At 40.5% G+C, this 13,084-nt stretch overlaps 1 protein-coding gene across 4 annotated transcripts in view; it reads left to right on the plus strand.

The window, feature by feature from the left end:
- The window catches only part of zmym2 (zinc finger, MYM-type 2), a 44,420-nt gene extending 31,582 nt beyond the window's left edge, over positions 1 to 12,838 (plus strand). For 3 of the 4 annotated variants that reach the window (XM_031314415.2, XM_031314254.2, XM_031314331.2), the window contains 9 exons: positions 1 to 84; positions 2,016 to 2,279; positions 4,532 to 4,665; positions 4,768 to 4,960; positions 5,103 to 5,245; positions 6,755 to 6,869; positions 7,652 to 7,894; positions 8,142 to 8,280; positions 9,141 to 12,838. The exon at positions 1 to 84 is cut by the window's left edge and continues 67 nt beyond it. In XM_031314415.2, the coding sequence (XP_031170275.1) occupies positions 1 to 84; positions 2,016 to 2,279; positions 4,532 to 4,665; positions 4,768 to 4,960; positions 5,103 to 5,245; positions 6,755 to 6,869; positions 7,652 to 7,894; positions 8,142 to 8,280; positions 9,141 to 9,345 (1,520 nt within the window). In that variant the 3' untranslated portion in view covers positions 9,346 to 12,838. The remainder of the gene's footprint in view (positions 85 to 2,015; positions 2,280 to 4,531; positions 4,666 to 4,767; positions 4,961 to 5,102; positions 5,246 to 6,754; positions 6,870 to 7,651; positions 7,895 to 8,141; positions 8,281 to 9,140) is intronic. The other variant, XR_004897973.1, reaches the window with a different exon arrangement.
- The last annotated feature ends 246 nt before the right edge of the window (positions 12,839 to 13,084 follow it).

A 13,084-nucleotide genomic window follows, 5' to 3' on the forward strand; every position in this document is an offset into this window, starting at 1 on the left:
AACTAAAAAACAAGGTGCCCTCCGACCATCTGGAGGCCCACCTGCTCTCCATGGCAGAGATGATCACAGAGGACCAGAAGCCAGGTGCGCTCATGAGGGATTATCTTGATACAGATAGATAAAAATAACAACTAATTCCAACAGTTATTACATGATTTACAGCAGTTACAGCCAGGAGAACTGGCACAGTTTTAAAATTGTATTAATCTAAAAAAAAAAGCAATTTTTCAAAACAAGCAAAACATCAGAGCTGGTTATTTTTTAGTTTAAATCAACACCTCTGAGACAGAGAAACTGCAAAAGCCCAAAACATCGGCTACATAAAATATTAGCGGTGTGACGAGATCAAAACTTTTTGATATTTCTCATCGAGGTTAAAAGTAGTCTTGCTACATCAGTACACAAGCGCAGAATTACGTTGTTACTGAGAACTAATTCATTTTAAATCAATCGGTGCCAAATTTTGTTACCTGAGAGCGCGTAAGAGCGAGCTTCCTCTCTGCATGTTTCAGAGAAAGTGGGGCTCAGCTCCGACACACACACACACACACACACACACACACGCAGATAGAGCGAAAGTTACACCCTGCCTCTCCAGTTTGTTAAAGTCACAGTGAGTGACGGCAATGCCGGTAAAGCGAACATAAGTGTGGTTGCAGTTTTTAAAACTTCACGCAGACAGCGTTAGCTGCAATATAATAGCGAGATCGCTGTGCAGTTAATGTAACCCTTCCGAGACAGACGGGTGTTCTCTATTGCCCTGGTGAATGACTGACAGGCACAATTGAAAAGTGTTCATATGCCCTGGTGAAAGACTGACAGGCTGAGGTTGTAGGGCAAGCCAAGGCAACTTTATTTCTATAGCACCTTTCAGCAACAAGGAAATTTAAAGTGTTTTACATTAAAGAGCAATTAAAAACAGTCATGAAAATAAAATGGGTTAAAAAAGAATAAGATACAAATACAAGTTACAGTTCAGTGTAAGAAATGAATAATCTTTTGATTAGTAGGTTGTAGGGGCGGGTTTGGGAGGAGAGAGGGATGCCTCAATTATTAGGTCTGAAGAGGTAAGTTATACAGGAGAGAAGCCATTTGAGTTTGTGGCAAAACCTTTCACAGGGCTCATTTTCATTTTGTGACTTTCGATTTGAATAAAAGACAATTTTTCCAGTTGTATTTTCTCGTCTCATTCTCGTGAACCCAATCTCGTCTCTTGTCTCTAGAGCTGAGTGTCTTGTCACACCCCTATAAAATATTATATGGTCCAATTGATTGGTTCTCATTTTTGCCAAATCTGGCACATTAAGTCATATTTTTCCCTTACGTACTTATAGGGCTGTGTACCGGTACTCGATACCTTTTTTATGGTAGAAATAACCAAGTACCAAGTAGTATCGAAACCTCTCCAGTCAAACACACCTGCAAATACCTGCATTTGATCCTTTTTGTACCCAGATCTAGAAACAAAGGAATATTTGTATGGTTTTGCTCAGCGCAGCCAATCACCACAAGTGTTATTTGATTTAATGCTATGTGTGATTGGCCCCCTATCACAGCAGCTATACAACCCATACGGTCTGTAGTGTAGTAAGGTCGAGTGCATTTGAAGACTTGTTTTTTAAAGATGTATTTGTGTAACAACAAAAATAATCATTTGGATGGGTGGTGGTGGCATTTTACACAACTGGATGCTTATGTTCACATGATGGGTATCAAGTGACATGAATGAAAGAAAGTATTAAATAAAGTACTCTATTGGTATCTGCACTACTTTAATTTTAAAAACCAGCTTACTTACTTGTGTAGACATCCAGGTAGCTGTGGGTCTTTTTGGCTGAGCTTTTGAGATGGAGGTGAATGAACCATTAAGAAACCTTAATTTGTAAACCCAAACGTCTCCTTCCAAAAACAATGTTCTGGTTAAAACATTCTCAATTTAACAAGATGTTCAGTTCGATTTAAAGAAAGCTGCAGCAAGTGATGACAATGAGAAGCTACTTGACTATGTGTTTCAGATGTGAAGCCGGTGAAGGTGAAGAGGGAGCGTAAAAGGAAGATCTCCAGCAGCAGCTCTGAGGAGGAGGAGCAGAAGAAGCAGGACAGGGTTGAAAAGGAGAAGGAGGAAGATATAGAAGAGAAAAAGGAGCAGGAGGAAATGGAAGAGAAGAAGGATGAAGAGATTGAAGAGAAAAAGGAGCAGGAGGAAATAGCAGAGAAAGAGGAGGGAGAGGAGGACAAGTACGCACCCGACCTAGACCTGGAGGCAGACTTCCCTCAAGGTAAACGCCTACTGTACATGTAGTTCTGCGCCTGTTGATGCTAGGCTAGTGAGGTAATGTAATTCAGAAAAAAACATGTTAAAGCCATGAAATACCAGTACCAATTAATAATAGTTCTACAGTATTGACAGGCTCCGCATTTCAAAGCTTGAATGAGCAACATTTTTGTCTGTTGAAAGATAGTCTTGCATTTTCAGACCTTCCTTAACAGCGCTGCTGAGGAGGGTCTGGCGAGTCTACACAGCAGTCTGGGATGGGAGAATTTGGTGGTTTATTGGCATTTCTTTAAACCAATCACATTTGTCTTGGGCGGCGCTAAGCGCCACATGGAGCAATGGCGCCTCTGCAAAATGGCCTCGGAAAGGAACTTGTTTTGGTGGAACGTGCACACATTCAAAGGTTGTTTTTGTCATGCAACAGAAAACTCAGATTGGACAGATAGTCTAGCTAGCTGTCTGGATTTACCCTGCAGAGATCTGAGGAGCAGTTAACCATAGTCCTCAGAAATCAACCGGAGTTTAGAATGACAACACAAAGAAAGCAAAAGGTGACGGACATCCGGCCGAAATGAGGGACATCCAGTGGAATTTCCGGCGGCACCTGAAGAATCCCGGAAGTGAAACGTCATCGATATAGACTAGTTGAAAAAGAACTGAAACTTGTATTTTTAAGACAAAGTTTTGAATGCCAACAAAATTAAAGGACAATTCCGGCGTGTACCTAGTCAAACGTTCTCTGGGACATGTTTTCATGCTAATCAAATGCGTTTCTAGCTTGAAACAAGCTACTGCAAAAACCGGTGATTAGCTGCTAATGCTAGCTTTTGGGGCAAAAGGTAAATCACTATTTTCTACCACTAACAAGGCTCAAAATAGCACCACACTTCAACGGTAACATAATGAAGGTCCCTACATGTAAACCGAAGCATTGAGAACTTTGTAAGTGTACAGACAGTTAATTAAAAAGTTAGATTATAAAGACAGTAGCGTTAATGTATACATTCGGCCGCCATCTTGGAAAACAGTCATGAGCAGTCGAATCACAAACGCTGTGTTTGAGCTATGTTACTGGTTGCACGGCGTTCGTGACCTTCATTATGCTGCCGTGGAAGTGTGGTGCTATTTTGAGCCTTGTTAGTGGTATAGAAAATAGTGATTAACCCCATGCCCCGAAAGCTAGCGTTAGCGGCTAACCACCAGTTTTGCGGTAGCTTGTTAGAAGCTAGATACGCATTCGATTAGCATGAAAACATGTCCCAGAGAACGTTCGACTAGGTACACATATGTTATTAACCCCTAGGTTCATCTTACGCTGGAATTGTCCTTTAAGAAAATGCTCCTAAATTCAAATTAACGCTCACTCTGACGTTGTCACTCTTTCTCTCACTCTTTGTGTATTTATTTCTCATTCATTATGTTTAGTAAAGCAGCTTTTACGTAACATCATCTGACTTCATGGGGCTTTTTAATGAATGAAGTTTGGCTGACTCTCCAGAGAAGTTATGAGCCAGGCCAGGAATAAGACATTTTTTTATTCTAATTTATTTGTTTTCGCTGGCCTGGTATAACACGCTTTAACTGCGCTGGGCCTTGCTGAGCCATGTAGAGCCAAAACATGAAGGTATTTCCCTCCACAAAGTCATATTTTTAAACCTCTCAATATATTCAGATTTCAGTCCTATTGTTTATTGTATTGTATATCGCCAAATCTCTGTTTTGAATTTTTGTTCCACTCCTGCTCTACTGTAGGTTGAAGAAAGATTACAATCATGCTAAAGGGTTAAATAAATACGATAAAGGAATTATTATAAACGAACGATGAAGGAAAATAAAGTTATTGAAGACTTGAAATATATTTTGGTCAATAAACTGGATTAATACTGTCATAAAGAGCATTCTTTGACTTTGAATTTTTTTGACTGTCTTAACAATAAGTCATGTCACTGAATGCTGAGTCATCACCACAATGTATCTAAATCTAAAGTAGAGCTGCTTTTTTTTTTTCCCCATCCCACTGTTGCCCCTGTCCCAGCAATTCAAAATGAGTGAATATTTGCAAGAAAACCATGAAGTTTATCAGTTTGAACATTAAATATCTTGTCTTTGTAGTGTATTCAATTGAGTACAGGTTGAAAAGGATTTAGAAATCATTGTATTCTGTTTTTATTTACATTTTACACAACGTCTTAACTTCACTGGAATTGGGGTTTGTAATAAAAATAATAATTCAACAGATGTTGTTTCCTGTCTCAGCCTCAGACCCTGTTCCAGTTCTGGAGGGAATGGACGAGGACATGGGCTTCTCTCTACCTCCAGTCCTGGCTGAGGAGAAGGAGGAGCCGGAAGAGTTGGAGGCGTCTGCACCTCGACCACAGCCCAGGAGACAAGTACGCACACACACACAAACACATACACACATGTAACAATTAGAAACACTGCACTGGCCAACCTACACTTTACTGTATAGTAATTGTTTGTTTGTGTTGCAGGGGAACAAGAGGCTGGCAGTGGAGGAGAGCTCAGATCTGGCCTCGTCCTCTTCCTCCCATCCAACAGACAGACACTCACCGGGACGTGCGCTGCCTCTCAAAGCTCGATATGGCGTCAATGCCTGGAAACGCTGGGCGCTATCTCCTTCTGACCAATCAGATGACACCAAAGTAAAGGACAGCTTCAAACCAGGTAAGCTGAACCGGATCATGAACTTACAGCCGTGGCTCAGTAGTAGTTGCTTGGTAGAAAATCTTATAGGTTGATTATCATATTTGAGAACATGTAGGATGTGTTTGCTGAAAGCAGTCTGTCTGTTCCTCATCTCCTACAGCTCGGTCTAAAAGTAACCTGTTGTCGCTGAGTTCAGAGGAGTTGAACGTTGCTCTGTCCCGGTTTGTCAGGGAGGTCTGCAGGCCCAGCGGGGAGCGCTACTCTCCAGACAGCATCCTCTACCTCTGTCTAGGAATTCAGCAGGTTGGTACCAAGCCAGAGAATCAAACCCCAGAAACACCAGCACCTCTCCAGCAAGCCATAAGAACAGAAGTAGAACATTGAAAATGAACACTGATCATTAAGATTGCACCCCATGTCAGTTCATACAATTTAAAAGGTTTATTTTCAAGTTGTTTCTTGACTATTGAAAACACTTGTGTTAATGCAAATTATTTTCACATGTCAATTTACCTTGGTCTGAGATGCATGGCAAGTAACAGTGGCTACACAACAGCAGTTCATCCAGCTGGGGACCTTTTGTTGCATGTCAACTTCGCATATTTTCTGTCACTTTCTGTCTACTACAAAAAGAGGCAAAAACCCAGTAGCTATTATCTGAAGAAATGAAAGGTTATTACTTTCACAGTCATAAGATAATTTAAAATCAGATAAAACTTTATTCATCCCGAGCGAAATTGTTGTGCAGCAGTTGCAGCACAAAGTGGGAAAAAGTGCAAATATATATAGCTCTAATAAAACAAAATATAAACGGTAAAGATGTGTGTTGAAGACCTGGGAAAGAACGCACTGAGGAAGAGGAGGAGCTTTCTAGTGTGCTTAGTTTATACTTAAAAAACAAAAGAATGGGGCTTCCTGCTGGCCATGTGACCATTTAATCACCCCTTTGTTGCATGTCCCTGTCATAGACTACGGTCCCTCCTTTGTTTTCCCCTCATTTCCTGTCACCTCTTTGTCAGTATCAAATGAAGATAAATATGGACTTGCTCTCCACTGACCCTAACCTATATATTATTATTTCACCGACTAAAATAACACAAAATAACTATTACATTTTAGATTTAACCTTGTTAACTTTCCTTTTTGTTCTATAAGAATTCCATCTGTAGTCATTTTAGAGGTAGGAACTAAAGTTAGAGTGAGTGTTTCCAGGAGGACATATATGACTGGCGCACAGTCTTCCCTCTCATACATCCATGCCCTGAGCCTCTCACATGTTAGCAGCGGGAGCATGGCTGTGGAGTGGAGCACAGGACTGTCCAAAGTCCACTGGAGGGTGATTTTTTCTGAAAGAAAAATGTAAGATTGTTTTATCTGTTTATAAAACTAACAAAGTTTAAAATATTTGATTGTTTTATGTAACATTTGAGGAAGAAATTTGGGCTTTAAACACTTGAAATGTCGTCTACTTTTTCTGGGCCTGCTTTAATTTGCTGCTTTAACTTTTCCCTCCCTTTTTTTTTTTTTAAAAAAAAAAAGGTAATTTGTGGGTTTTCGCTGAGAAGAGAGCTTATGATGTTCAGATAGTTTTAGCAGAAAGACAGAAAACAACTTTTTGTTCCAGATGGGTCTAAATGTGCAGATTTGTGTCCAGTGATTATAACTCGTTTAACTCTGCTGTTCACATCCTGATAAACAGTGATGATTGTTTAAATATGAGGACACTAAAGTTTTGAGATCTGCACATTGCAGCTATTCGTTGGACCTTTTTATTTAAAAAAAAAAAAAAGATGACATTTTATGTGTTTAAAGCATCTTCACGCCAAAGGCCGGAAGGATGACCTATTTAGCGACCCTTGCTACCAGCAGTTTGGAGAGGAGCTTAACAAGGTCCTGAAGGACTGGCAGCCCAGCGTGCTTCCTGATGGTGAGTCTGAAATCACCATCTGTCCAACTCCAAATGACTTCTAGTGAATTTTTGTCATTTCTTTTTCTTCTCTCAGTTAAGCGAGTGACCACATTTTAAAACGCCACACAATCGGTTAATATCTGAACAACCACAATGCACACAAATATAGCAAACACAAATTAGAGAAATGAAATTCACAGGTCACATTGGACCTCAACCAACCCAGAGCTCTTAAAGTAGCTTTCATAACTGCATGTGAAGTTAGTTTGAGTGTATTGCTCTTAGCACCACCTGGTGGCGTAGTGTTGTAGTGTTTCTCTCTCAAGATCGGTGTCCAGTGATTATAACTCTTCTGCTGTTCACATCCTGATTTGCTGTGATTGCACTATAATGTTATATGAGGACACAGGTTACACAAACCCTCGAGTGTTATCCTGTTCTACTTGTGAAGATGCATTTGTGAGATATTTTTAAGATATATTTAAGATACAGAATAAAATAAAGAAATGAGTTTATATGGATATGCTTGTATTCATTTTTTTTTTTTTTTTTTTTTTTTTTTTTTATGATTCATGACTAAAGTGCTAGTGTGAATTTAGTTACTTTTGGTCCAAAAAATGAGTGTTAGAAATAATAAATCTAATTGTTAACTACATGCATGTCATTCAAGTCTGCAGAAAGATGTCCTGAACAAGTAAAAGTACAGTTTGAGGGTCATAAATATTACTATACCCTCCACTTATCTCCATCTTGGATACTGAGTAGTGAGCTTCAGACTAAGGATGGTGTATTTCCTCCAGGCTCGCTGTGGGGTCGAGTGGAGGAGCAGAGCCTGTGGAGCAGCCGACAGCTCGGGGAGCAGAGTCCGGCCGCTCTGCTGCGCTCTCTGGTTTACCTGAACACCAAATACTTCGGCCTGCGGACCGTGGAGCAGCACCTCCGCCTCTCCTTCGCCAACGTCTACGGCCCCGACACCGTCCATCCTGTCACTAAGGAGACCACCGCCTGCATCCGCGTGCCTTCCATCTCTCAGGATCACCACGGTGAGACCGGTGACGTCTACATTTTGGGACTTTAATTTTTTATTATCCATTTGGATGCATTTCAGCAATATCAGCTTCCTGTCTGTGCAATCTACAGTGACCCAAGCGGTTAGATTTGACGTATCACACCTTGACACATCTCTTTATACTTCAGATGGATTGTCTTTTAAATAAATTGTTAATTTGTGTTTTTTGACAGACACATAATGTTAAATGTTTGATTTATTTTTGTCTTTTGGTCCTTTAGTGCAAACCGAGTCGAGGAAGCGTAAGTTGGAGGAAGGCGATCAGGACTATGAACCAGACGATGACTCGGGAGGCTCCGCTGCACGCTGCCCGGTTAAGAAGCACGAGTGTCACCTTTACGACCTCTACAGATCTAAGTGGTGGGTTTAATGTCTTTACTGATGGTCTTGCAGGGGATCGAATTGTGCAGCAGTTGAAAAAACAAAGATTCCCCCTTTTTAGATACACGGATACATACGATAGTTAACATCATTAATCTCATGCTCAAGTTATTTCCAGGAGTTATTTGAAGTTTTAGTCGGGCTGTAACTGATTGTTTTGCTATCAACTAATCTATTGATTACTGCTTAACATTTAGTGTATGATTTTTGACAATTACAGCGAAACAAAGAGTAATGAAAATACTGACTGCGTGTTTTTGTGCGACAAAAAAATTGAGAAAATCGTAAGATTTGACAATATGGTGAAAGCAAACATTTTTGCATGTTAAATGTTATTTCTGTTGATGAATTAATAAATCTACTCATTTACACTCTTTATCACTAATTAAAACCTGACATTAACAATAGTAATGTAACATTTTCTGGAATAAAACGTTTTTTGTTGCACTGAATAATTCTCAAGATCATGTCATGACATGTTATGACTTATCAGTTTTTATTTGTATAAAGTTTAATTTAGGGAATGTGTTTGTCTTCAGTTGCTCCATTTTGCATCCCTAATCCCTAAACCGGTTGGATTTCTATATTGTTTTTGAGTCCTGTGATTATAACTCATTGCTGTTCACATCCTGAACTACAGTGTTGACTATTGAAAGATGAGGACTTACCATAAAATACTCTGTTGTCAAATGTTCAGAACAATAGATTCACACTTCTTATCTCCTTATTGAATATTCTTCTCATCAGCTTACTTTCTCCCTTTTTTTTTTCCTTCTCATCTCATTTCTTTCCCTCCACTTCTTCCTGTTTTACCTCCCCCCCCCCACCCCCCCTTCCAGCCCAGCGTTGTTGCAGGAGCGTCTAGACGTCTTCTACGTTCAGCCGGGTCCGACCTGCAGTCCCGACGACCCGCAGTGGTTCAGCTCCACACCGCTGGAGCGACAGATCCTGGAGAGCCTCCTCACCAGAGTCCTCCTGGTCAGGGACATTTACACAGACAAACCACACGAAGAGGACAGCGGCGCAGCAGTTGGGGGAGAGTAGCGGCCCCTTTGACTTCTGTTAGCAGAGCCTAAACAGTCAGTAGAGGAGGAAGTGGAGGATAGCTAGTAGTGTATGTGTGTGTGTGTGTGTGTGTGTGTGTGTGTGTACGCGCCTCCCCCCCGTCTTACCCTCCTCGCTGACTTGCTGTTTCCTCCAGGTGAGGGGAGTCCACAACAGAGAACCTAAGAAAGTAGAGGATGATGAATTTGGTCGTGAAGAGCAGCCCAAACTTTTACTTCTGTTGCTAGATTCACAAACTGGTCATAAACCAGAAGAGGACAGGGACAGCGACAAATCAGTCCTGATGTGGATTATTAGGATGAGGGGTAAAGGAGGTGGAGCTGCCATTTGTTTATCAGGTAGAAGACGAAGTGTATCGACAGTTATAATCTATTGAATTGGATGTGCTGCTAAGGATCTAGCTTGCTTATAGTGCTCAGACATGCAGCTTTACAATATTTAAACTTTTAACAAGGGTCATCAGGAGGCGAAGGGACAGGAAGTCATGGAGTTATTTTCCTCTACTCTAAGCTTCAAGTCCTTCTCACCATCGCTCTGTGGATGGAAAAGATGGCAGTGTGCTTGGGGGCTCAAGAGAGTGACTTCATTTTATACAAAGAGAATCGATAAGCGAGGGACAAGGCAGACAAAAGGTCTGGGTGAAACCAGAACCTCTACCTTAGAGGTGGAGCAGAGTAGGAAGAGGGCAGTGCAGGGCTGATGTGTCTACAAAGTTGGCAGTTGGTAGGTCATAATTCTATCTTTGATGCGATTTGGTAGTTAGATTTGTACAAAAATAGAAACACAGGTAGCCAGGTAGGTTTTTGGGCCAATATTCACCACTGTTTCCAATTTAGCAGCTCATCATACAACTATAATTGCTACTTTATATTTTTCTATTTTAAAGGATGATAAACACTGACTATTCTACAGCAGAAATATATTACCTATATACATCTATACTGGAAAGATTCAGGCCCACATCTTTGACCTCACCCATCAGCGATGTAACAATGTACCTTGTCCACTTATGGGGTTTGAAAATGTCTAAGTAAGCAAATATTTGGTACAGAAAATTAAGATGTAAAGGTCGTGCACACACCCACACAGCTGTTAGTTTGTTAGACTTCTGCTCAGGTAACGTTTTGCGGTGTTGAGCCAGATGTTGGCTGGTGAAATTTGTTCCAAGTTGAGGCAAAAAGCAGGCAGGACAGAAAATGGCATGGGTGAGTGTTTCCTGTTTTGGTGTGATCCCCAGTCCACCCTTTGACCGGACATTTTTTGGCCAACAAACGTAACAAAAGTTATTTTAGTCGGTTTCATCACCATATTTAGTACATATCACAGACTATAAACTGCAGTGTCGCTCTTGCACACGGTTTGTGAATGCGCTGGTCGATATTTACTTATTACCTGCATCAGAAAAGTTACATCACGCTCTTCGGTGCAATTTTGTCGAAAGGGAATGTTATGTGACTGTACCTTTATTATGCAGGTAATGTTTTGAGGTCACCAAAAACCGATGTACCAATAAGAATGGAGAAAGGTGCTTAAAAACTGTAGTTAAGGGATCAAATTGGGTAAATTAATTGAAATCACCTGTGTGGGTGTGTCTAGGGCCTTTTTAAGGTCGTGAACTTAAACTCAATTAGACTTGAGTGTATTTTTGATTTGTCAGTATTTTAAAAGTGATGCTATGTACCGCTGACAGTGTCAAAGTCTAATAACTGCATAAGGAAAACCTCCAGTTAATTTTTTTTTTTTGTCATGTAGAGTCTGAAGATGGAATTTTTGTTTTTCCAACATGTCTTGAACACAGCATAAGGACCAGCATCCTCTTCCTCTGTCAGGGCAACCTACTGGTTTCACACATCTCCATTATAACTGCGCTGCTTTCATTCCTGCCCGTCATCCCGCTCACTGCTCTTCCTCTTGTCAGTACTGCTCTCAGGCAAACCCGTTTGCACCACAGAGGACTTCAGGAGCCAGAACTGATCCCAGGACAGTAAAAAGAAGGATTGACTCTAAACCTTGTGTTCCCTCGCCTGACAGACCTGACTCGCTGTGTGTGAGATGCGGGTTAATGGCAACCTACCAACATGCTGCGTTTCTTTATAGGACATTAGGGGAACCTTCATTCATGCGATGTAGCATTATGTGCGTACTAAGCCCAGATTGGGTTGCTTTTGAAGTGTAAATATCTCTGAAACAAGGTGGTTGAGATGGAGTCAACACAGAGAGGGTCACTGTGTAGTTTGGGGGAAAGGAAAAACACCTACTGAAACCGTCAGCTTGAAAAAAAAAACCCGCCTCCCGGGAGGCCTTTTTAAATAGACTATTTCTTTTTATTAGTTTGACTATCCTCTATGTTGGGATGGGATTCTTTTGGGTGCCATTTCCTTAACTGTCATTCATTGAAAACCTGCTGCAGCCTCTTGTCCATTTATAAAGGGTATTTGTGCAGGAACCTGCTAAACATGAAGGACACGGATCATTCAGAGCTCAACGGACTATTTTTGAACATTTCCTTTCTGCTTTTGTCCCTGTGTTTGGACTTTCCTGGCATTTCTGTTATTCTTAGTCTCCTTTTAAACTTAACTGTTTAGTTTAAAAACTAAGCATCTCTTTTTCTTCCAGGCTGTTTGAGAGTGCTAGCACTGCAAAGCGAAAGCTTATATTCTAATAACGAACTGGTTGGACATTAAACTTTTTTTTTTTTTTATGAACTATGTTTATACACTATTGTTTATTTATTTAATTTTGTGGTTAAAGTCCCCTTTTTTACTTTTTTTTTTTTGGAGTTTTATTTGACTTTGCTTTCTAAATGTTTCAATAAATTGGAGAAAGTGTCATACGTTTAAAATCAAGTGAACATTATTTGAGAATTTTCTTTTTTCTACTTCTTTCTTTCCTTTGAATAGGGAGAATACTCTCTAAAGCTAGCTAAAATTCACACCCAAACAAAATGTACCGTTTTAAAACCAGTGCTAAAACTATAAGGAACACCCTCCAGATGTTGAGTTTGACCCACCATGAACACAATGTCTTAACATTTCTCACTGATTAAATTTAGATTTCTTGAGCAGGTGTTCTGTTATTTTGTACACTTGTCTGTGCATTTAACAGTCTAGCAGCGTAATAGTTCAGGAACAAAGGTTTTGTGGATTTAGAGGGAGAACAGTGGTCTGGATTTCTGGCACCAGATCAGTGTCACCAGCCCCCAATCTTTTTAAACTTTGACTTTGGAAGTTAACAAAACTGACCCTGGATCAGAGGACACCGGTTAACCTGGCTAATTTTTCCTGTTGGACCCCGAAGCAGTGACCTAACCTCCCACAGGTTTGGACCTACCTAGACGCTGTGGCTGGCTTTAATGCCGAATGTGAATGTGCCTATCTGTATATACTGAAAGTGAGTGATTGTGAGGCTGATGCTATGTGTGTGGGCTGATCTGCTGATACGGTCATGTTAAATAAATCATTTCCTTTTCTAACCAGACTTCTCTATGATGCAATTTTTGATATGCCATGCAGTAAAAACAATAACATAGACAAGGGCCAGTTCACCAGAAAGCATGTATTTTCTGTCCGTAGTGGGGTTGAGCTGTGAAGTTTGACTTTAATGTGCTGAGATTTTGAGATTGTCCCTAAACCTGTGCTGCTAACCCAATATAATGGAGGTGACTCAAAGCATTAAAAAAAATGTGACTTCATCCAAAGTAGAGCGTAGTTTCAGTGAA

The sequence above is a fragment of the Sander lucioperca genome, chromosome 8 (genome assembly GCF_008315115.2).
Source record: "Sander lucioperca isolate FBNREF2018 chromosome 8, SLUC_FBN_1.2, whole genome shotgun sequence".
In the NCBI taxonomy this organism is placed as follows: Eukaryota; Metazoa; Chordata; class Actinopteri; order Perciformes; family Percidae; genus Sander; species Sander lucioperca.